Source organism: Acipenser ruthenus, chromosome 4, assembly GCF_902713425.1.
Source record: "Acipenser ruthenus chromosome 4, fAciRut3.2 maternal haplotype, whole genome shotgun sequence".
Lineage (NCBI taxonomy): Eukaryota > Metazoa > Chordata > Actinopteri > Acipenseriformes > Acipenseridae > Acipenser > Acipenser ruthenus.
The window spans coordinates 49,540,409-49,555,614 of record NC_081192.1 but is presented as its reverse complement, the minus strand read 5'-3'; the positions used below and the strand labels follow the sequence as shown (position 1 = coordinate 49,555,614).

The following is a 15,206-nucleotide window of genomic DNA, read 5'->3' as shown; positions in this document are numbered from 1 at the left end:
AGACACATAATAAGGTTTCCCCTTTAGTCCATTCCAAATAATGATCTTGCCTGAAGACGACTGCCCATCAAGATGGTATTGAATACTGCAGAAGCTGCCTAATAGGAGATGAAGTTAGGGTAAACGGGGTGATGATACTATAACTAAGCTACGGCTTTTAGTATCTTTTCTGCTTTAGAAACACTGAGGTGTGAAATTACAATGGGCCTGCCTGAATAACCATAGTTTTCTACCCTGACAGAATACATTTACTTGAAAGCATAAAGAGAAGGTCAACCAGGCTAATTTGAGCCTGTCTACTACTAGGCAGGTTAAAAACATTCACCTCTGCAGCCTAGAATAATGATGGTTTTTGATGGGGGGGGGCTATATTAGATTTATAAATTGACTATGGTAGCTCAAGTGAATAACACTACTATAGAGTCTCACCCAGAGAATACTACAAGTGGAGCAGTTTAGGGTGAATCTGTTATAACTAAATGCTGAGATCATTCAAGAAACCCTAAACAAGGCACTATCAAACAGCTCCCCCTTCAATGTCTGGGTGCTTCCACTTACCACATACTCGAAAACCAGAGTTAGTGTTTCTTTTGTGTGGATGATGTCGTGTAGCAGCACTATGTTGGAGTGTTTCAGGCCTTTCAAAAGCGAGGCTAGAAAGGGGAAAATAAAGAAACAACAAGTTAACTAAATTGTGGTATTTATCGGTGTAAACATTAACATGCAGTATACGTTCATAGAGGAGGGTTCCTTTATCTAATCTGCACAAAACCGTCTCGCTGCAGCCTTGCAAGAACCTTTTAAACAGTCTGATTAAATCTGGTAATGTATTTACCAGTAAACCGTGTTTCCTATCCCATTCCCATTTTCAATCGGTGTTTATTTTGCTAAATCCAGATACTGCTCTATGAGAAGTTGCTATTAAAACAACTGAATATCTGTGCCATGCAATGAACAATCTTGTGGAAGATTTGAAAGCAGAATTGAATATGACATGCTGTACAGTACATTATTAGTCATAAAACTTTTCATAGGAACTTTCATATATTTGTATCTGACTTATGTATACAGCATATTCTGAAAGGAATCCACTGGGTCACTACAGTCTTTCTGAATTAACTCTTATTTTGCAAAATCCACATGACTATTTAACCAAGATATCTGCCTTATGTTTGATAATCCTTGATTTCCAAGAATTCAGTTTGCAATTCATCCATTTCTTTCAGACTCCTGCATAAAGATGACTGCTCACCACAAACCTTTTAAATAATGTCGTGGGAATATCTCACTCTGTCCTTTTCATCCAGCTGGGAAACTTCTTGTAAAAGACTACCCCATATCAGAAGTTACAACAAAGCCCACAACCGGAACATAACAATATACAGCTATGGCCAAGAATTGTAGGATTGAGATCATAATAAATATATATATATGATCATAATTTAGATCTTTAATTTAACAGCATGTTCAAAGAAACTACAAAATATTGCAAAAGTTTACCGGAAGCCATAATAGTGTTACAGTATTTCATGTTAGATTTCGAAAATGTCACATTTTTCATTTTTCAAGTGAAGTATATGGAAAACTTTATTCAGCTGGTTTTATTGGACATAGCTGTATATAAGTAATATTCAATTTAAACACTTAATCATGAATTCTGACGTTAAACTTTAAGAAGCCAAGTAACATACAACAAGCTAGCTGTCATAACTCATGCAGGTCACTGTGCTATCCTGATAGGTCTCAACATTTAGTTTACCTACATCTGGACATACTGTGAATTAATTATTCAGTCAAAATCTGTTGCCGTTTTTGTAACATAAATCAACATGAAAGTGTTAATTAAGTCATCAAAAACCAGCAAGTTTTAACTTCCACATATATTTGATTTAATCTCATGATAGAGGTTCATTAATCTTAAAAGTGGTGAGGAAATGTGTATTAATCTCATGCCTTAATGCATCAAAATTTCGTGTCTGGTCCTGTAGTTAAATCTGTCCATGATTAAATGATTAAAAAAACATATCTGTTCAGGAAGTCTCAGCCTAATCCCAAGAGTGTGTGCAGCACTTACTCATGACACTGCAGCTCTTATCTGTTTTAACCTGTTAGTTATTAGTGTGGTGCTCCATAGAATGAGAAGTATCATCTATTCATTGTATAGTTTCTCCAACCAAGGGTTAGGAGTAAAGTGTGCACTCTTTAAAGAAGTTCCAGACTGTGATTGGCTTCTTTAATGTGAATGATCAGAAAAGACTTTGGAAAACTAAAGTTTTGTTGTTTATATCAAGGTTAAAAGTCTTGGCCAATACTTATATATCAGAGTGGCTAATGATAATCACTTCACTACAAATGAACAATACTGATAGTGATTTTACAATGGAGTTCTATTCAAATCCTAGTGTTTGTAGTTTTGTATCGAAAGCTTCAACTACTGTACAGTAGGCCTGGGTGTCCTGGAAACATCTACAGATTTAGCTGTTTTTATACCTTAAGAACAACTGTTTTTAGTCCCAGATATAATACCAACCCCCCATCTTTTGTTAAAATGAAACTATCAAGGGAATTGGAAATAGCACAACCAAAAAGGTGAGAGTTCAAAAAAGTCTGAATCTCAGATAACACCAGATAATGCTGAAAAGATGGGTTATGCTACCTAATATTCTGAGTTCCATCTTGCATTCTCACCATGCATAAAATTATTTGCTACTCTGTACTATGTGTAGGGCCCTACACGGACTGTGAAAGCTGGTCTTTTGTGTACTTTTACTCTATAGTAAAATCCAATGCAGCTATATGTACCGTTGCAGGTTCCTGATGCGATTGTTAGCTTGTTTCAATTTAAAAAAGAAAGCTCATCATGAACAGAACAGGATTTATTGATTGACACTTGACAACAACCAATAACTGGGCTCTACTCACTGATTGGTAGAGACTGGCATCCGGGGCGGGGTTACTATGACCTACAGATCTCAACTGGTAGTCAGGCGAGTCAAATTAGACCTACCTTTTAAAATGAGTGTCCAAAATAAATCAAAAAGTGCTACAATCATTACTGCAGCGGATCATGTAAAATAATTTGGAAGCCAAATATATACCAAGTAGTAGTATGAACAGAAAAATACATTAAAAGCACTGCAGGCCAAAAAAATAAATAAACTAAATATGTCAGTAATTTCAGAGACTTCACATTTATATTTTTTAGTCTCTGGATATATTGTCCAGCTACAGACCCGTCCCTAGCTCGGTGCTGTCTGTCAACTCCATGGATGCAGAGAGAGCTGTGTCTAATTACGGACAGGTATTTACACCGCAGACACACGGAATGAAGAAAAACAGCATTTCAGAATAGTTTTTGAGTTACTGTTGCATACAATGACATTTAAAATCAGAACATTTTTTTTTAATAATAACCACAACAGAAATGCAACAAGCGATCCTCTGGATTTCAGTTTTGTTTTCTTTTAGCGTTTCTATTTTGTTAGTCACATGCTTTTGTTTAGGGCTTTAAATGTTTATGTTTTGCAGTTTTTAACTGCATGTTCATACTTTGGTACACTACTGTGAAATTTAAGATTTAAATAGATGAAACCGTGAAATTTAAGATTTTTTAAATGTTATGGCTGTGAAATTTACAAAAATGTACCGTGAATTTGGTAGGGCCCTAACTATGAGGTGCTAACAGCAGTACCAGATGAGAAACGATAATTAACGCGAATGGATTTGTTTTCAGCAAGGGCACTCAAAACAGCCTCCTCTTTAAAAGGAAAAGGCTCACAGTTAAATGTGTTGTTACTGTAGTATACGGTGGACAGGGTTTTAAATGCACAGGAAATACCATCAGCTGCTGCCTAGTCCCAAAGCTAATTAATATTCTGTTCAAACCGGCTCATTTAGTTTCAGACTTTGTTAATCTCTTTTTAATCTTTTAGCTGTGCCACTCCATTTGGTGTTGTTAGCAGTGCAGATATTAAAGGTGACGGATAACTGAAAGGTCAAACTGTGAACAGTCACAAGAGAGTTTCCATATCCAAACATTGCAATCATGGAAATGCCATGCACCAAATTAATCTGACACTTTTTAAAATAGGTTTGCTACCAAAGGTCATAACATTGCATCTAAAATAAGCAATTGTTTGTTTTTTTTTCATTTAGACTATAGACTTATGTTTTAAATAGCTTTGGGAATAAGGCACGCAGGTTTTTTTATTTAAATTTTATTTGTAAACGACAAAATTGCCAAAACCAAGAAAAAAAATAAAAAAAACTTCAAAAAATGCATAAGGCCCAATTCCATAATTCTGTAGTAATTGAATCACAATTCATTGCATGTATTTACATTTTGCTAAAATGTTTGCCTAATTGGACTTTAGTGAATAAGTCACCACAATAAATGTGAGATTTTTTATCATAACCCTGGTTCCCTGAAATAGAAATGCAACCATTACCTCATGGGTATTTATCCCTAAAGACACTGTAACCTGAATAGATATAACAAAGACAGCTCAGCAGATCCTGTAACGCAGTCGTGCCCGCCCCCAAGGGCATATATAGTCTGCACACACAGATCTCATCATCATTTTTCCTTCAAGACTGCTGCAATCATGGACGCAGTGACCTTGAAGGTTAATGGTTACATTTCTATTTCTGGGAACCGATAATAACCTAACACTCATGTGACAGAGACAGAATGATTCTTGGTGATAAATTTCTCTTCCGACCTGTGAGGGCATTGTATAAAGAGAACAGAGTGCCTTGGACTGGATGGCCTGACAATTCATTCCCAGGTTTAGGTGGAAGTCGGACATCTAGAAAGGGGGCACAGTTGCAGTACATTAAGTTATCGCCCCAGAGGGAAAGCCCACTGAAGGTACAAGAAGGGGACGTGGCTAGGTAATCTGTTCCTTTGTTTATGGTTAAGAGAACACTAAAGGACAAGCGAAATATTACCGTGTTTAGTGTTTGTTTGTTTTGTCAAGTCTAATTGTACTGTTTGTTATTTATTAGACGGCTAAGACGATCTGGAGCTGTCCCTTATGGCCAGCACAAACCCGGACAACACTGCACCATTGTTCACAGATTAATTGTATATTCACCATTTACACATTAGCACTCACTGTGGACTTGTGATCGTGTGTGTGTCTTGTGTGTGTTTAATAACTGTGTCTATTATTTCAGGACTGCAACCCGTTCTTTATTGAACTGTGCAATACACATCGTTGTGTATTGTCAGCCCTCCTTTTCTTTACTGTTGTCATCAGACTTTGGATTATAAATAAACCACCATTTCACCAGTACTTTGTTGTTTGTCATTATCTTGAGCACTGCATCACCTCTACACCTGCACACTGCAAACCACTTTGCCACAGTTCCCCATCAAGAACGAAATGTAACCATTACCTCATGGGTAGAAATACCAAAGCTGTCGCAAGGCAATATTGCAGACCAACTGGAATGCCACCTTGCGCGTTACCATGAGAAACCCCGGTACAAGTAGAGTCTGGGAAGCTGCTGCCCTCGAGCCCAGAAGCCTCTGAAACGTCACTATTGTGAGCTTTTTGTTGAAACAAGGCGCCTATGCCGAGTGGACCACCTAAGCGGTGGAGGGAGTACCACACCACCATGCACCACCTCTTGCCCTAACACTGTAGCAGTGGGCACTAAGCACCGTGTGCACCGTGTACCGCGTGCACCGTGCGTACTGAGCACCGTGTGCAACGAGTACCGAGAGCACTATGTGAACCGTGTACCGTGCGGCGCTGTGTCTGTGCACTGACACTGTAGCGCTGGGCACCGTGTGCCGTATACAATGAGCACCTTGCGCACCGAGATACTGAAGTACCAAGGGCTATGCGTGTGTCGCGGTAACGAAGCACCGGGGGGCAGCTATGCAATTGTGCCTACCCTAACTGCACGGTCACACCCCTGGTCAGTGCATAGCATGCACCATGGGGACACAAGGGCCAAAGCCGCGGTGGGCAAGTTGAAGCAGACAGCAAATAAATCACGATAGAAAGATAGATAGGGGAAAGCACACTGTTTGTTTACAAGGACTGGCTCACCGAGTTGGGCAGGCCTATGTAGCTGGCGAGGTCTACTTGACAGCGGGGATGCAGCAAGGCCTAGCCCCCGGAGGAGAGAGCGGCTGGAAGAGTCATTCAACAGCAGGGATGCGGCAAGGCCTAGCCCCGTGGAAGAGAGCGCAGCTGGAAGAGTCACTCAACAGCGGGGATGTGGCCTAGCCCCGTGGAGGAACTGTGTACTCTCAAGAAAGAAATAGACAACCACTTGCGGGTGACTGCACAGGTAGTTAAAGGTTCGAGTGTTTGCTTGTCCTCTGTCACTATTCACCTGAACTCATTTTATTAGGTCTGCTAGGTCCCAACCTTCTTTATCTGCAGTTGCTGCACTTCCTCCATTGTAGTAAAAATTCTACTGTATTCATGTCTTCTTTTTTTTTGATTAACTTAAGACTATTAAAACCTGGTAATATACCAAAAATAAAAAAAGATAAAAAAAACTAAAACAAAAATGTACTCAAATTTAAATGTGTATTTAAATTTAACTTGTCCCTGAATCGAAATCAATCCCAAGTTCAAAGACCAAGAACAGGAAAAAATAAGACCTTAAATAGAAGTCACAATTAAGGCCAAAGAAAAAAAAACACTAATTATAACAATGAAGTTGTTTATTTATTTATTTTTTTCACGAACCAGCAGATCATTTATATAGACCTAATAAAAGACTGATCAGCTACAAACAAACAGTAAAAAAAATAGTAATTTAAAAATACCTAGAAAAAAAAGCCTGACGTGGCTATCAACAAGATTAAAAATAAATTATTAAAATACAAATATACTGTACAGTATATTTAATAACCGATTACCCCAAACAAGCAGTAGTGGTCGGTAAATTAACAAAAAATAAAACAAAGAAAAATTGCCGAACACAGCAAGATGTTACTGAGCTCAGGAGAAAAAGACAGACGGTGCAAAATAAAGGCAGATTAAAATAATGAAGTTGAACAAATAACATTAATTTAAAGTTAGACAAAGATAATCAGACTTGTGAATCTTATTTTAATATTTAAACAACTTAATGTTTTCTGTCTTTCCGCAAAGTAACACACAATGCAAGACTGAGAAGAGACGAAGTCATGCTGCTCATATTATAGCCTTTGTTGTCTTGGCAAATGCGCACTGATCGCCTGATTATTATTTATTTCTTAGCAGACGCCCTTATCCAGGGCGACTTACAATTGTTACAAGATATCACATTATTTTTACATACAATTACATTATTTTTTTTTACATACAATTACCCATTTATACAGTTGGGTTTTTACTGGAGCAATCTAGGTAAAGTACCTTGCTCAAGGGTACAGCAGCAGTGTCCCTCACCTGGGACTGAACCCACGACCCTCCGTCAAGAGTCCAGAGCCCTAACCGCTACTCCACATTGCTGCCCAATACCCCTGCTCACCGTGTTCACTAACTGGCTGCGCTCCATCCAGACATTTTTAAGCCAGTCATAGCCAGTCCTGGCTGACGGCTGGCTGCTAATGCGCATGTGCACGGCGGATTTGGGTGCTTGCATTTCTGAGCGAGCACAGCAGGTGGCATCCCATTAAACAGATGGGATGAATGGCATTGTTGATGTGCCAGCGTCACGTGAGAGGGGGACATGAAATGCACATCACCCAGCAGAATGGAAGCACAATTCATTAATATGAGACTGGAGGTTCAGCGAGCAAGCGAACAATGTTAACCAGCCGTCCCTGGTTTTGTAGTGTCTCTCATCTGATGAGATTTGTATGTGCAGCCTATAGATGCCCTTGGGGGCGGACACGACCACGTCACAGGCTCTGACGAGCAGTCTGTTATATTTATTCAGGTTACAGGGTATTTAGGTATAAATACCCATGAGGTAATGGTTACATTTTGCACTTGATTGAACTACATTAAATCATTCCTACTAAAAACTGTTATGCTGTTATCTTTGTTAACAACTTTTGCATGAAAATTGTAACAATTTGGATGTCATTTAGAAGTTTTCTATAGTCTCTGAACTGAAGCCAGGTTTCTTAAGCTCACTGCAGGCAGAAATGATTACAAATAGCTTTCACAAGTTCAAACAAATGCTATCACAGAGAATATGCAAGGCTTTACAAAGTACACTGATCTAATCACAAGAAAATAAATGTTTTAAAAAAGAAAAAACTTATCTTGATGCTAAAAAAAGCTAATGTGTCTTTCTGTTAAAAAGGATTTTGTGACAAAAGTTGATTAGTTTTGTAAATACATGCTGGACTCAAATGTAGGAAACACTTATCAAAATAGATCAGGTATGGATGGCCTTCAATTAGGTTTCTGTGGGGGGAAGAATCCAGGATATAAGGAATCTTTATTGAATCGACAGCATTCAAAAATAGGAATTGTGGTGTGACTTGCGATGAAATGAAACTGTACATCCATTATTATTATTATTATTATTATTATTATTATTATTATTATTATTATTATTATTACATGAGCAAATGCAAACAGTACCCTAAAATGTACTTTTCCTCATACTATATCTAGCATGGGATAACTTGAGTTGGATAACATGGCTAGTTTCTAATGTGTCTTTGCTTGCATTCCAATCCAGTGGTGTGCTGCTGAACTTCAGGACGGACCTGTGCTCCAGTAGCTCAAACAATACTGCCAGTGATACGTATTTTGTAACTTTAAAATAGATTAAATGATTTCAAATAATTATTGTTGTTTTGATTTGGACTTACATTTCCTTGAGAACAAGTTTAGTCATGAAATGCCTTTACCGATATGCCTGTAGCCCCTTCATTAACACTTTATTAACTGTTATTTTCAGGTACGCGGTAAAAAGGCACGCAGCACAATGCGCTTTCTCGCACATGCCTAAAAAACTAAAAAAATGTTGTCTTGTTCGTCGTTAATTTTTTTTCTTTTTAGAGAAATTAATTGTCTGTTTCAAGTTTAAGTTTCCAAAAAAATTATGTAATTAATGATAAATGTACCTCTGTTTGACAATAGGAAAACACCCATCAGATCGCAATTGATTGCGCCTGTACCAAAATCTGACAGCATACAACCTTCAATGTGACAATGTATCACTTTCTGACGTTACACAGGTCAAGTTTTGGTAAGCATTCCACATTCTGACGGTGTCCCACTTTCTAACACTACACCAAGGACAGAGAGGTTGCAAATTGACAGACTGAGCTCAAGGTTCAATAAAGATGGTTGTGAAGAGGCTATAAACAGGGTTCGAAATGAATCTGCGTCGAAGCATAGTCTGCTGACAATGAAAGATCTGCCAGGTAAAATAATCCTTGAATTAGTTGACTTAATATAAAAAAAAACATTATTGCTGTGTATTTTAAATATATACCTGTGGTGTAAACATAATACTGAATGATTGTTCGCAGTATACGTTTTTTTATTCCCCTCAGGATGATGTGCTTACATAAAGGACTCGCCCACTAGTCAATTACTAGGATATCCTCCTGTGGGGAAAAAAACCTGCTTGCTACAAACAGTCATTCAGTATCCTCGATGTATTCACCCTAAACTGTGTGTGTTCACCCTAAAATACTCTATTCTATATATACCGTGCACTGTTCTAGCTCTAAAAGCATACACTATATGCCCAAATTCAGAGTACAGTCCACAATAACGGAAATTGCATAACGAGTTAACCCAAAAACCAATAACATAATACAATATTTTCCGTTTTTCTCAACAAAAAAATAAATTAATATTGAAACCCTGCCCACCTGCAATAGCTATGATTTCCAAACTCACTAAATATGGTGAAGATAAGAGAAAAGAAAGTACATATAGGGTATTGAATGTCGGTGTTGCTTTCGTGAAAGATGGGGCTGACAGGTCTGGATAATGAAGCGTCTGTGCACTCGGAGTCCTCCCCTGCTGTCTTGTTATATTAGAACCTGTTCAGAGCATGTTCATTAGCCTTCATCTTCCACACTTTAATTCACCACACGTTCCAGGCTGGGGCCGGCCAGCTCTGTAATTGTTGAATTAGTTCTGTTTCAAAGTAGTTTTCTGATCTGTACACATGGGGCTGGATGAGCCTATCTGAACTCAATTTACAGCTGTGGAACTGTCAGATCAGAATCATTTTCTCATTTAAATTGAAAACCAGGTTCCACTGGATAGTGACTATGCATGGAAGCCTCTCTGCTCCACCAACACCTTGTCTCCAAAGAACGGGTTCCAAATTAAAGGGTTTCTAGCATACCTCTAGATTTTAGTTTTTTTTAAAAGCCACACTGTGATTCCTTAGCATTTGACAGTTACTTTCAAGCTAATAAAACAGTCAGTGGTGATTCCACAGCTGAAAGGAATATGGCTGTTATTGACGTTAACCATGTACACAAATTATATTCTGCAGTACTGTGGAAGTGTGCCCTGCCCCTGTGTGTATTTGGGTTATATGTTGAATGTTGGTGTATAGATATTGCTGCATGGGATATAAATGGATCTATGAAGCACGACTGTTTAAAAATGTATAATTGTATTTAGACACGAGGGTGGCACAAATCACTTCACGTGCAAATTAAAAGTGTATTAGTATGTGAGAATGGGAGTGCACAGATTAGTTCACGTGCTGGGATTCAAGTGAATAATTAATTGGTAATTGAATACCAGCACAATTGCACTCACTTGGGGTTGTGTGTTTGGGAGTGGAGAATGGGAGAGAGGAGATATTTATAAAAATATAACAATTGCTTCTATGTGCTGGAGAACCAGCACGGTACTTGTTTTGTGTTTAGCGTTCGTCCACCCTGTTTGTGAGTGTCTATTCGTTTTGTTTGTCTGTTTATTTTGGCGGAAAGTGCCGTGTTCTGTTTTGTTCAACCTCTTTATTTACAATAAACCAGCGCAAGCAAGTGCCTTCATCATTTCATTTCACTTCAGTACTGTGTGTGTTTCCTTTCCTGGGTCTGACGTCACCACTCATCCAGCCTTGTGGCAAGTACCCAAGATAATAATCAAGGGTCATGACTTATACCCTATGTACACAGAAGAACATGACAAGCAACATTGAAAGTTCTTAAAGAGATGTTTTGATAACAGAGGTGTTCTGAGCAAGGATTTACTGTATATCATAGTTTAGACATAAGATAATCAATTTAAAACAATGAAATTACAAGCCATCATTGCAACTAGACATCCAATGACATTAATTTAAATGTTTAAATGTTTTACTGTAAATACATATGCCAACATACCTTCCCTGATTGCTGTAAAAGGAGTCCCTTCTTCTTCTTGTAACCTGATCACTTTAAGTGCAACTAACTTCCCATTTACCCTAATAAAAACAGAAGAACAATTTTAAAATACACCAAGTTGCTTTACATTCTCTAAAATGTAATCACAAAGCAATTAACTGAGACTTACAGCATATGATTATGAAACAAAAGCAGATGTTATACACCAAACATATTGTAGTGTGGAAATAAAGTCATATTTATTAATTTTAAATTGTAACTCTCATTACATTTGGCAGCATGTGAAATCTTTCCAGATTTTCTAAAGTTAATACGTGGTGTGTAGGGTGTATATTTTTTGGATCCCTTCTATTTACTCTTTAATGAGTTACAAATCAAACTATTGCCTAGCTTGCTGCTACTAACCAGGCAATAGTTCTATGAGAGGAATCTATTACATGTTTTTAAATGAAAGTGCTGAAGCTAAAAGAAAATGAGCAAAACTTTAAGAAATGTTTGGATTTTTTTGCAGCTAGTCCAAGACACTATCATCCAAGCTCAACAGCTGCTTATACTGGTTTAAAACTACAACGTTCATTTATAATTTATACTCATTTCATATTTATGAACACAATTGTGCAGCATACATTTCGGGTTTCCATTGGCTCAATTTGTTTTACTCTAGAAGAACCTCTTTTTATCTGACGTCATGCAGATGAAGGGGAAAGGAGGAGGTCAATATGCAAATTAGCCATGCGTAGAGTTCTCGTGCTGTTTTCAAAAAAACGGCTCAGGAATATGTGTTTACCATGCAGAGAACAGGTACAGGAGAGAATCAGGTGACATCTTGTTTGAGTGAAAATGTTTAAAGCACAGTGTTAAGCTCATGTAATAAAGCTGTGATTTGTAAATGCCTCGTGCCTGGTTGTTTAATAATATGTTTTACTGCTCTTGCCCAAATTGTTTTTCAAATGTCCATTGGTGGGGTGGCATACCGTTAGTAGTGAATAATAATTTATCACCCAACTTATTAATAAAAGAAAATAATTAACCCAGAGGTATATGATGAAACTGTCCAACCCAGCTATTGCAGATCACCATGGCTGAAAACCAGATGAGACATAGGATTATAGAGATCTGTGCCAGACACCTTCCCACGTATGCTCCCAAGGCTGTCTGGATTGGGAGCAGTGGACATTTTCACGTGAAATGTGGGTTTAACCTATCCTTCTCTGTGGAAGTTACTTTCGGCCACAAACCTGATCCTCTCAAGCTGTTCTCCCAAACATGCACGCGTTTTAACAGGTTTAATCAGATCTATAAAGAACTTGCTCTTGCCTTTGTTTTGTGGGCAGGTTGCCTGTTGGAGTCAGTTGGAGCAAGTTGAATAAATTGACATGTTAACAGGTTTTAAACAACAGATCAATAAAGAACTTACTTGCTCTTGCCCTTGTATACTGTAGCGTATGACCCCTCTCCTAGTTTTTCAAGTTTTTCATAGGAGTCTGTTTTTCCAAACTTTGGGCTTGTTGGCTGAAATGAAAACAGAAAGTTCAAAAACTTTAGCATCACTGAACAGTGAAAAATACATTAAAAAAGGTTCATCATAATCAGATTATCAGATATCCATAACTGCCATTAATCAGATCTCATCGTGTAATTCTGCCAGTTACTATTATTTGTCATTTTTATAGCCAGTACTAAGGTTTTTGCCAGACGTATAAAACTCTGCATCATTCAACACTCCAGATGTTCTGCTTTAAGTAGAAGCCTGTTATGGCCATATTCCTGTGACACTGGATCCAGCAGTAGGATTTTGTCTGAAGAAAAAGGGAGGTTTTGTTTCATTTTTGGCTTAGATGATATTTTGCTGGCAGTGATGGAGCAGTTCCAGACAGACTGGGTAATTTAGCTCAATGAAGGAATTTAAGAAGCATTAGGAAATAGAAAGGGCGAGAATAGGTGCCATTTATGTTACAACCACTGCCTAAAAACAATACATGGAACGAATTACTGAATGAAACATGAGACTGAACGTGGGTTTCAATGAAATGGTGTCAAAATGTAAGCCCATTCACGAAGGAAATATCACAAGGATACAGCATAGATAAATATCCAGAAAAACCCCAATGTTATGCAACAATAAAACCAATCATGAAGGGCGTTTTAATTTGTAATCAAATATAATTTCACTTTTATTCATTCCATTTACACAATCTCAATTCATAGGCTTGTATACCCCATGATACAACACCAGTAGGTTTTTCAAGGTTTTATTATTATATACAACATTTATGTTGTTAATTTACATATTCAGAATTAAAACAGTACTGAAAAGCATGGTTGTTGAAGTTGTCTATTTTGATTAATGAATATGTGTACTATAGAGGTAATTAAGAGGATACTGTGTAAATAGAGTCACAAATTGAGCAGTGTTAGTGACACCACAAGTCAATAAGCCAGTAGGATCTCTGGATACTGTCATTAATCGAAGCCAAGCTAGGGCTAAGGTAACTAGCAGAAACACATCGATTTTTTAAATACTGTCATAATTATGTATCACATATATTATTTTCTTACTTTTCATAGTCTAAAACATAGCTTGTGGTGCACATACTTAAGAATAATTATAATCTATACACATTCAGAATTTCAACCATTTGTTCCTTTTACAAGGACTCCCAGAAGTCATTCGGAAGTCCTCTGTGCTTTGGTTCTCCATCACAGTAATCAATTGATGCTTTTCCTTTGACTCATTTGTTTTGTGATGTTTATGACGTGCAGCACTAGAATAGGTACAAAAGATAAATGTTCTTCCTACTAACCAAAATTACCATTAATAATGCCGTTTACTATATGCGTGTGTGTCTTTCACATAAGAAAATGTGAGACCTATGTCCTTTAAGGAAATACAGTTATACAAGGGCATTGCTCAAAATGACCATGCCCTTACTTTGGAAAGCATTCACAGAGATTGTAATGGGCACCTTCTATAGTGTGTTTTTTTTATTCATTTGTATTCAATGTCCAAATAACATGGCAGCTGAACACAGCTTGACTTTTTTAAGTTTTCAGGTAGAGTGTTTGGTCTAGTTAAACTAATAATTTATGAACATCAGTGCCCACCATGGACTTAAAACAACGGTGCAATGTTACAGGAGTCAATCAATAAACAAAATCACCGAGTCCTGCTCTGTCTGCAGTCCTGCAGTGAGGAGCTTTCTGTTGTGCATTACTGCAGGAATCAATCTTTTTTAAGCACACTCTTGTGATACCTCCAGTGCTTTGATGAGATGGTTCTATGTAATGAGACAGAGCTTTCTACTATGTACTCTTTCTCTTCAATGTGCTGTATCCTTTTTACAAGATCTCCAGTGACTATTCTGGCTGTACTCTTGATTTTTATTCTACCCATATTGTATAAAAGCTCTTCTCTAAGCCTCTGTTGTTTTATTTTTTCAATTCAATTATTTTTTTCTTGTGCAACCCACAATGCTTTCCTTTGTGCGAAGCATTAATGATATCTAATCTGAGATCTTTTTTTTTTGTATACCCTGCTTTCTTCTTTTGTATACCCTATTTTTTTCGCATGGGCCAACTCAAATCTAATCTGTAATTTGATCTTTATTGTACCAGTTGTAAGTGAAGAAAATAAACAAGACTGGCTTTATTGCAGTCCATGTATGTAGCCAATTGCTTCCGAGTAATCAGCTACTAGAAAAAAAAGATCACAGATATATTGCTAGATTAGTTTGAGTGGAAACTTTCTGTGTATAACATTAGTCAACTTTTTTTTTTATACTTTTTTTTTTTTTTACACATCTTTCTTTGTCCTGTTGGGAAGCAAAATATTGTCGATACATATTTTACAATGACATTTATTTTACTGTGCTTTCACCGAAATGTTACACAGGAAGCTGTGGGATACTCTTCCTATTCAATGAATCCCACT

General features: G+C 37.4%; 1 protein-coding gene across 4 annotated transcripts in view; it reads right to left on the bottom strand.

Moving 5' to 3' along the window:
* The window catches only part of LOC117399581 (cyclin-dependent kinase 14-like), a 238,798-nt gene that overhangs the window by 152,819 nt on the left and 70,773 nt on the right, over window positions 1-15,206 (bottom strand). For all 4 annotated transcript variants that reach the window (XR_009328479.1, XM_033998865.3, XM_059022492.1 and 1 more), the window contains 3 exons: window positions 12,693-12,787; window positions 11,276-11,355; window positions 559-653 (listed from right to left, as the gene is read on the bottom strand). Coding sequence is in view for 3 of the 4 variants with exons in the window: in XM_033998865.3 (XP_033854756.1) it covers window positions 559-653; window positions 11,276-11,355; window positions 12,693-12,787 (270 nt within the window). In the remaining variant the exon portion in view is untranslated. The remainder of the gene's footprint in view (window positions 1-558; window positions 654-11,275; window positions 11,356-12,692; window positions 12,788-15,206) is intronic.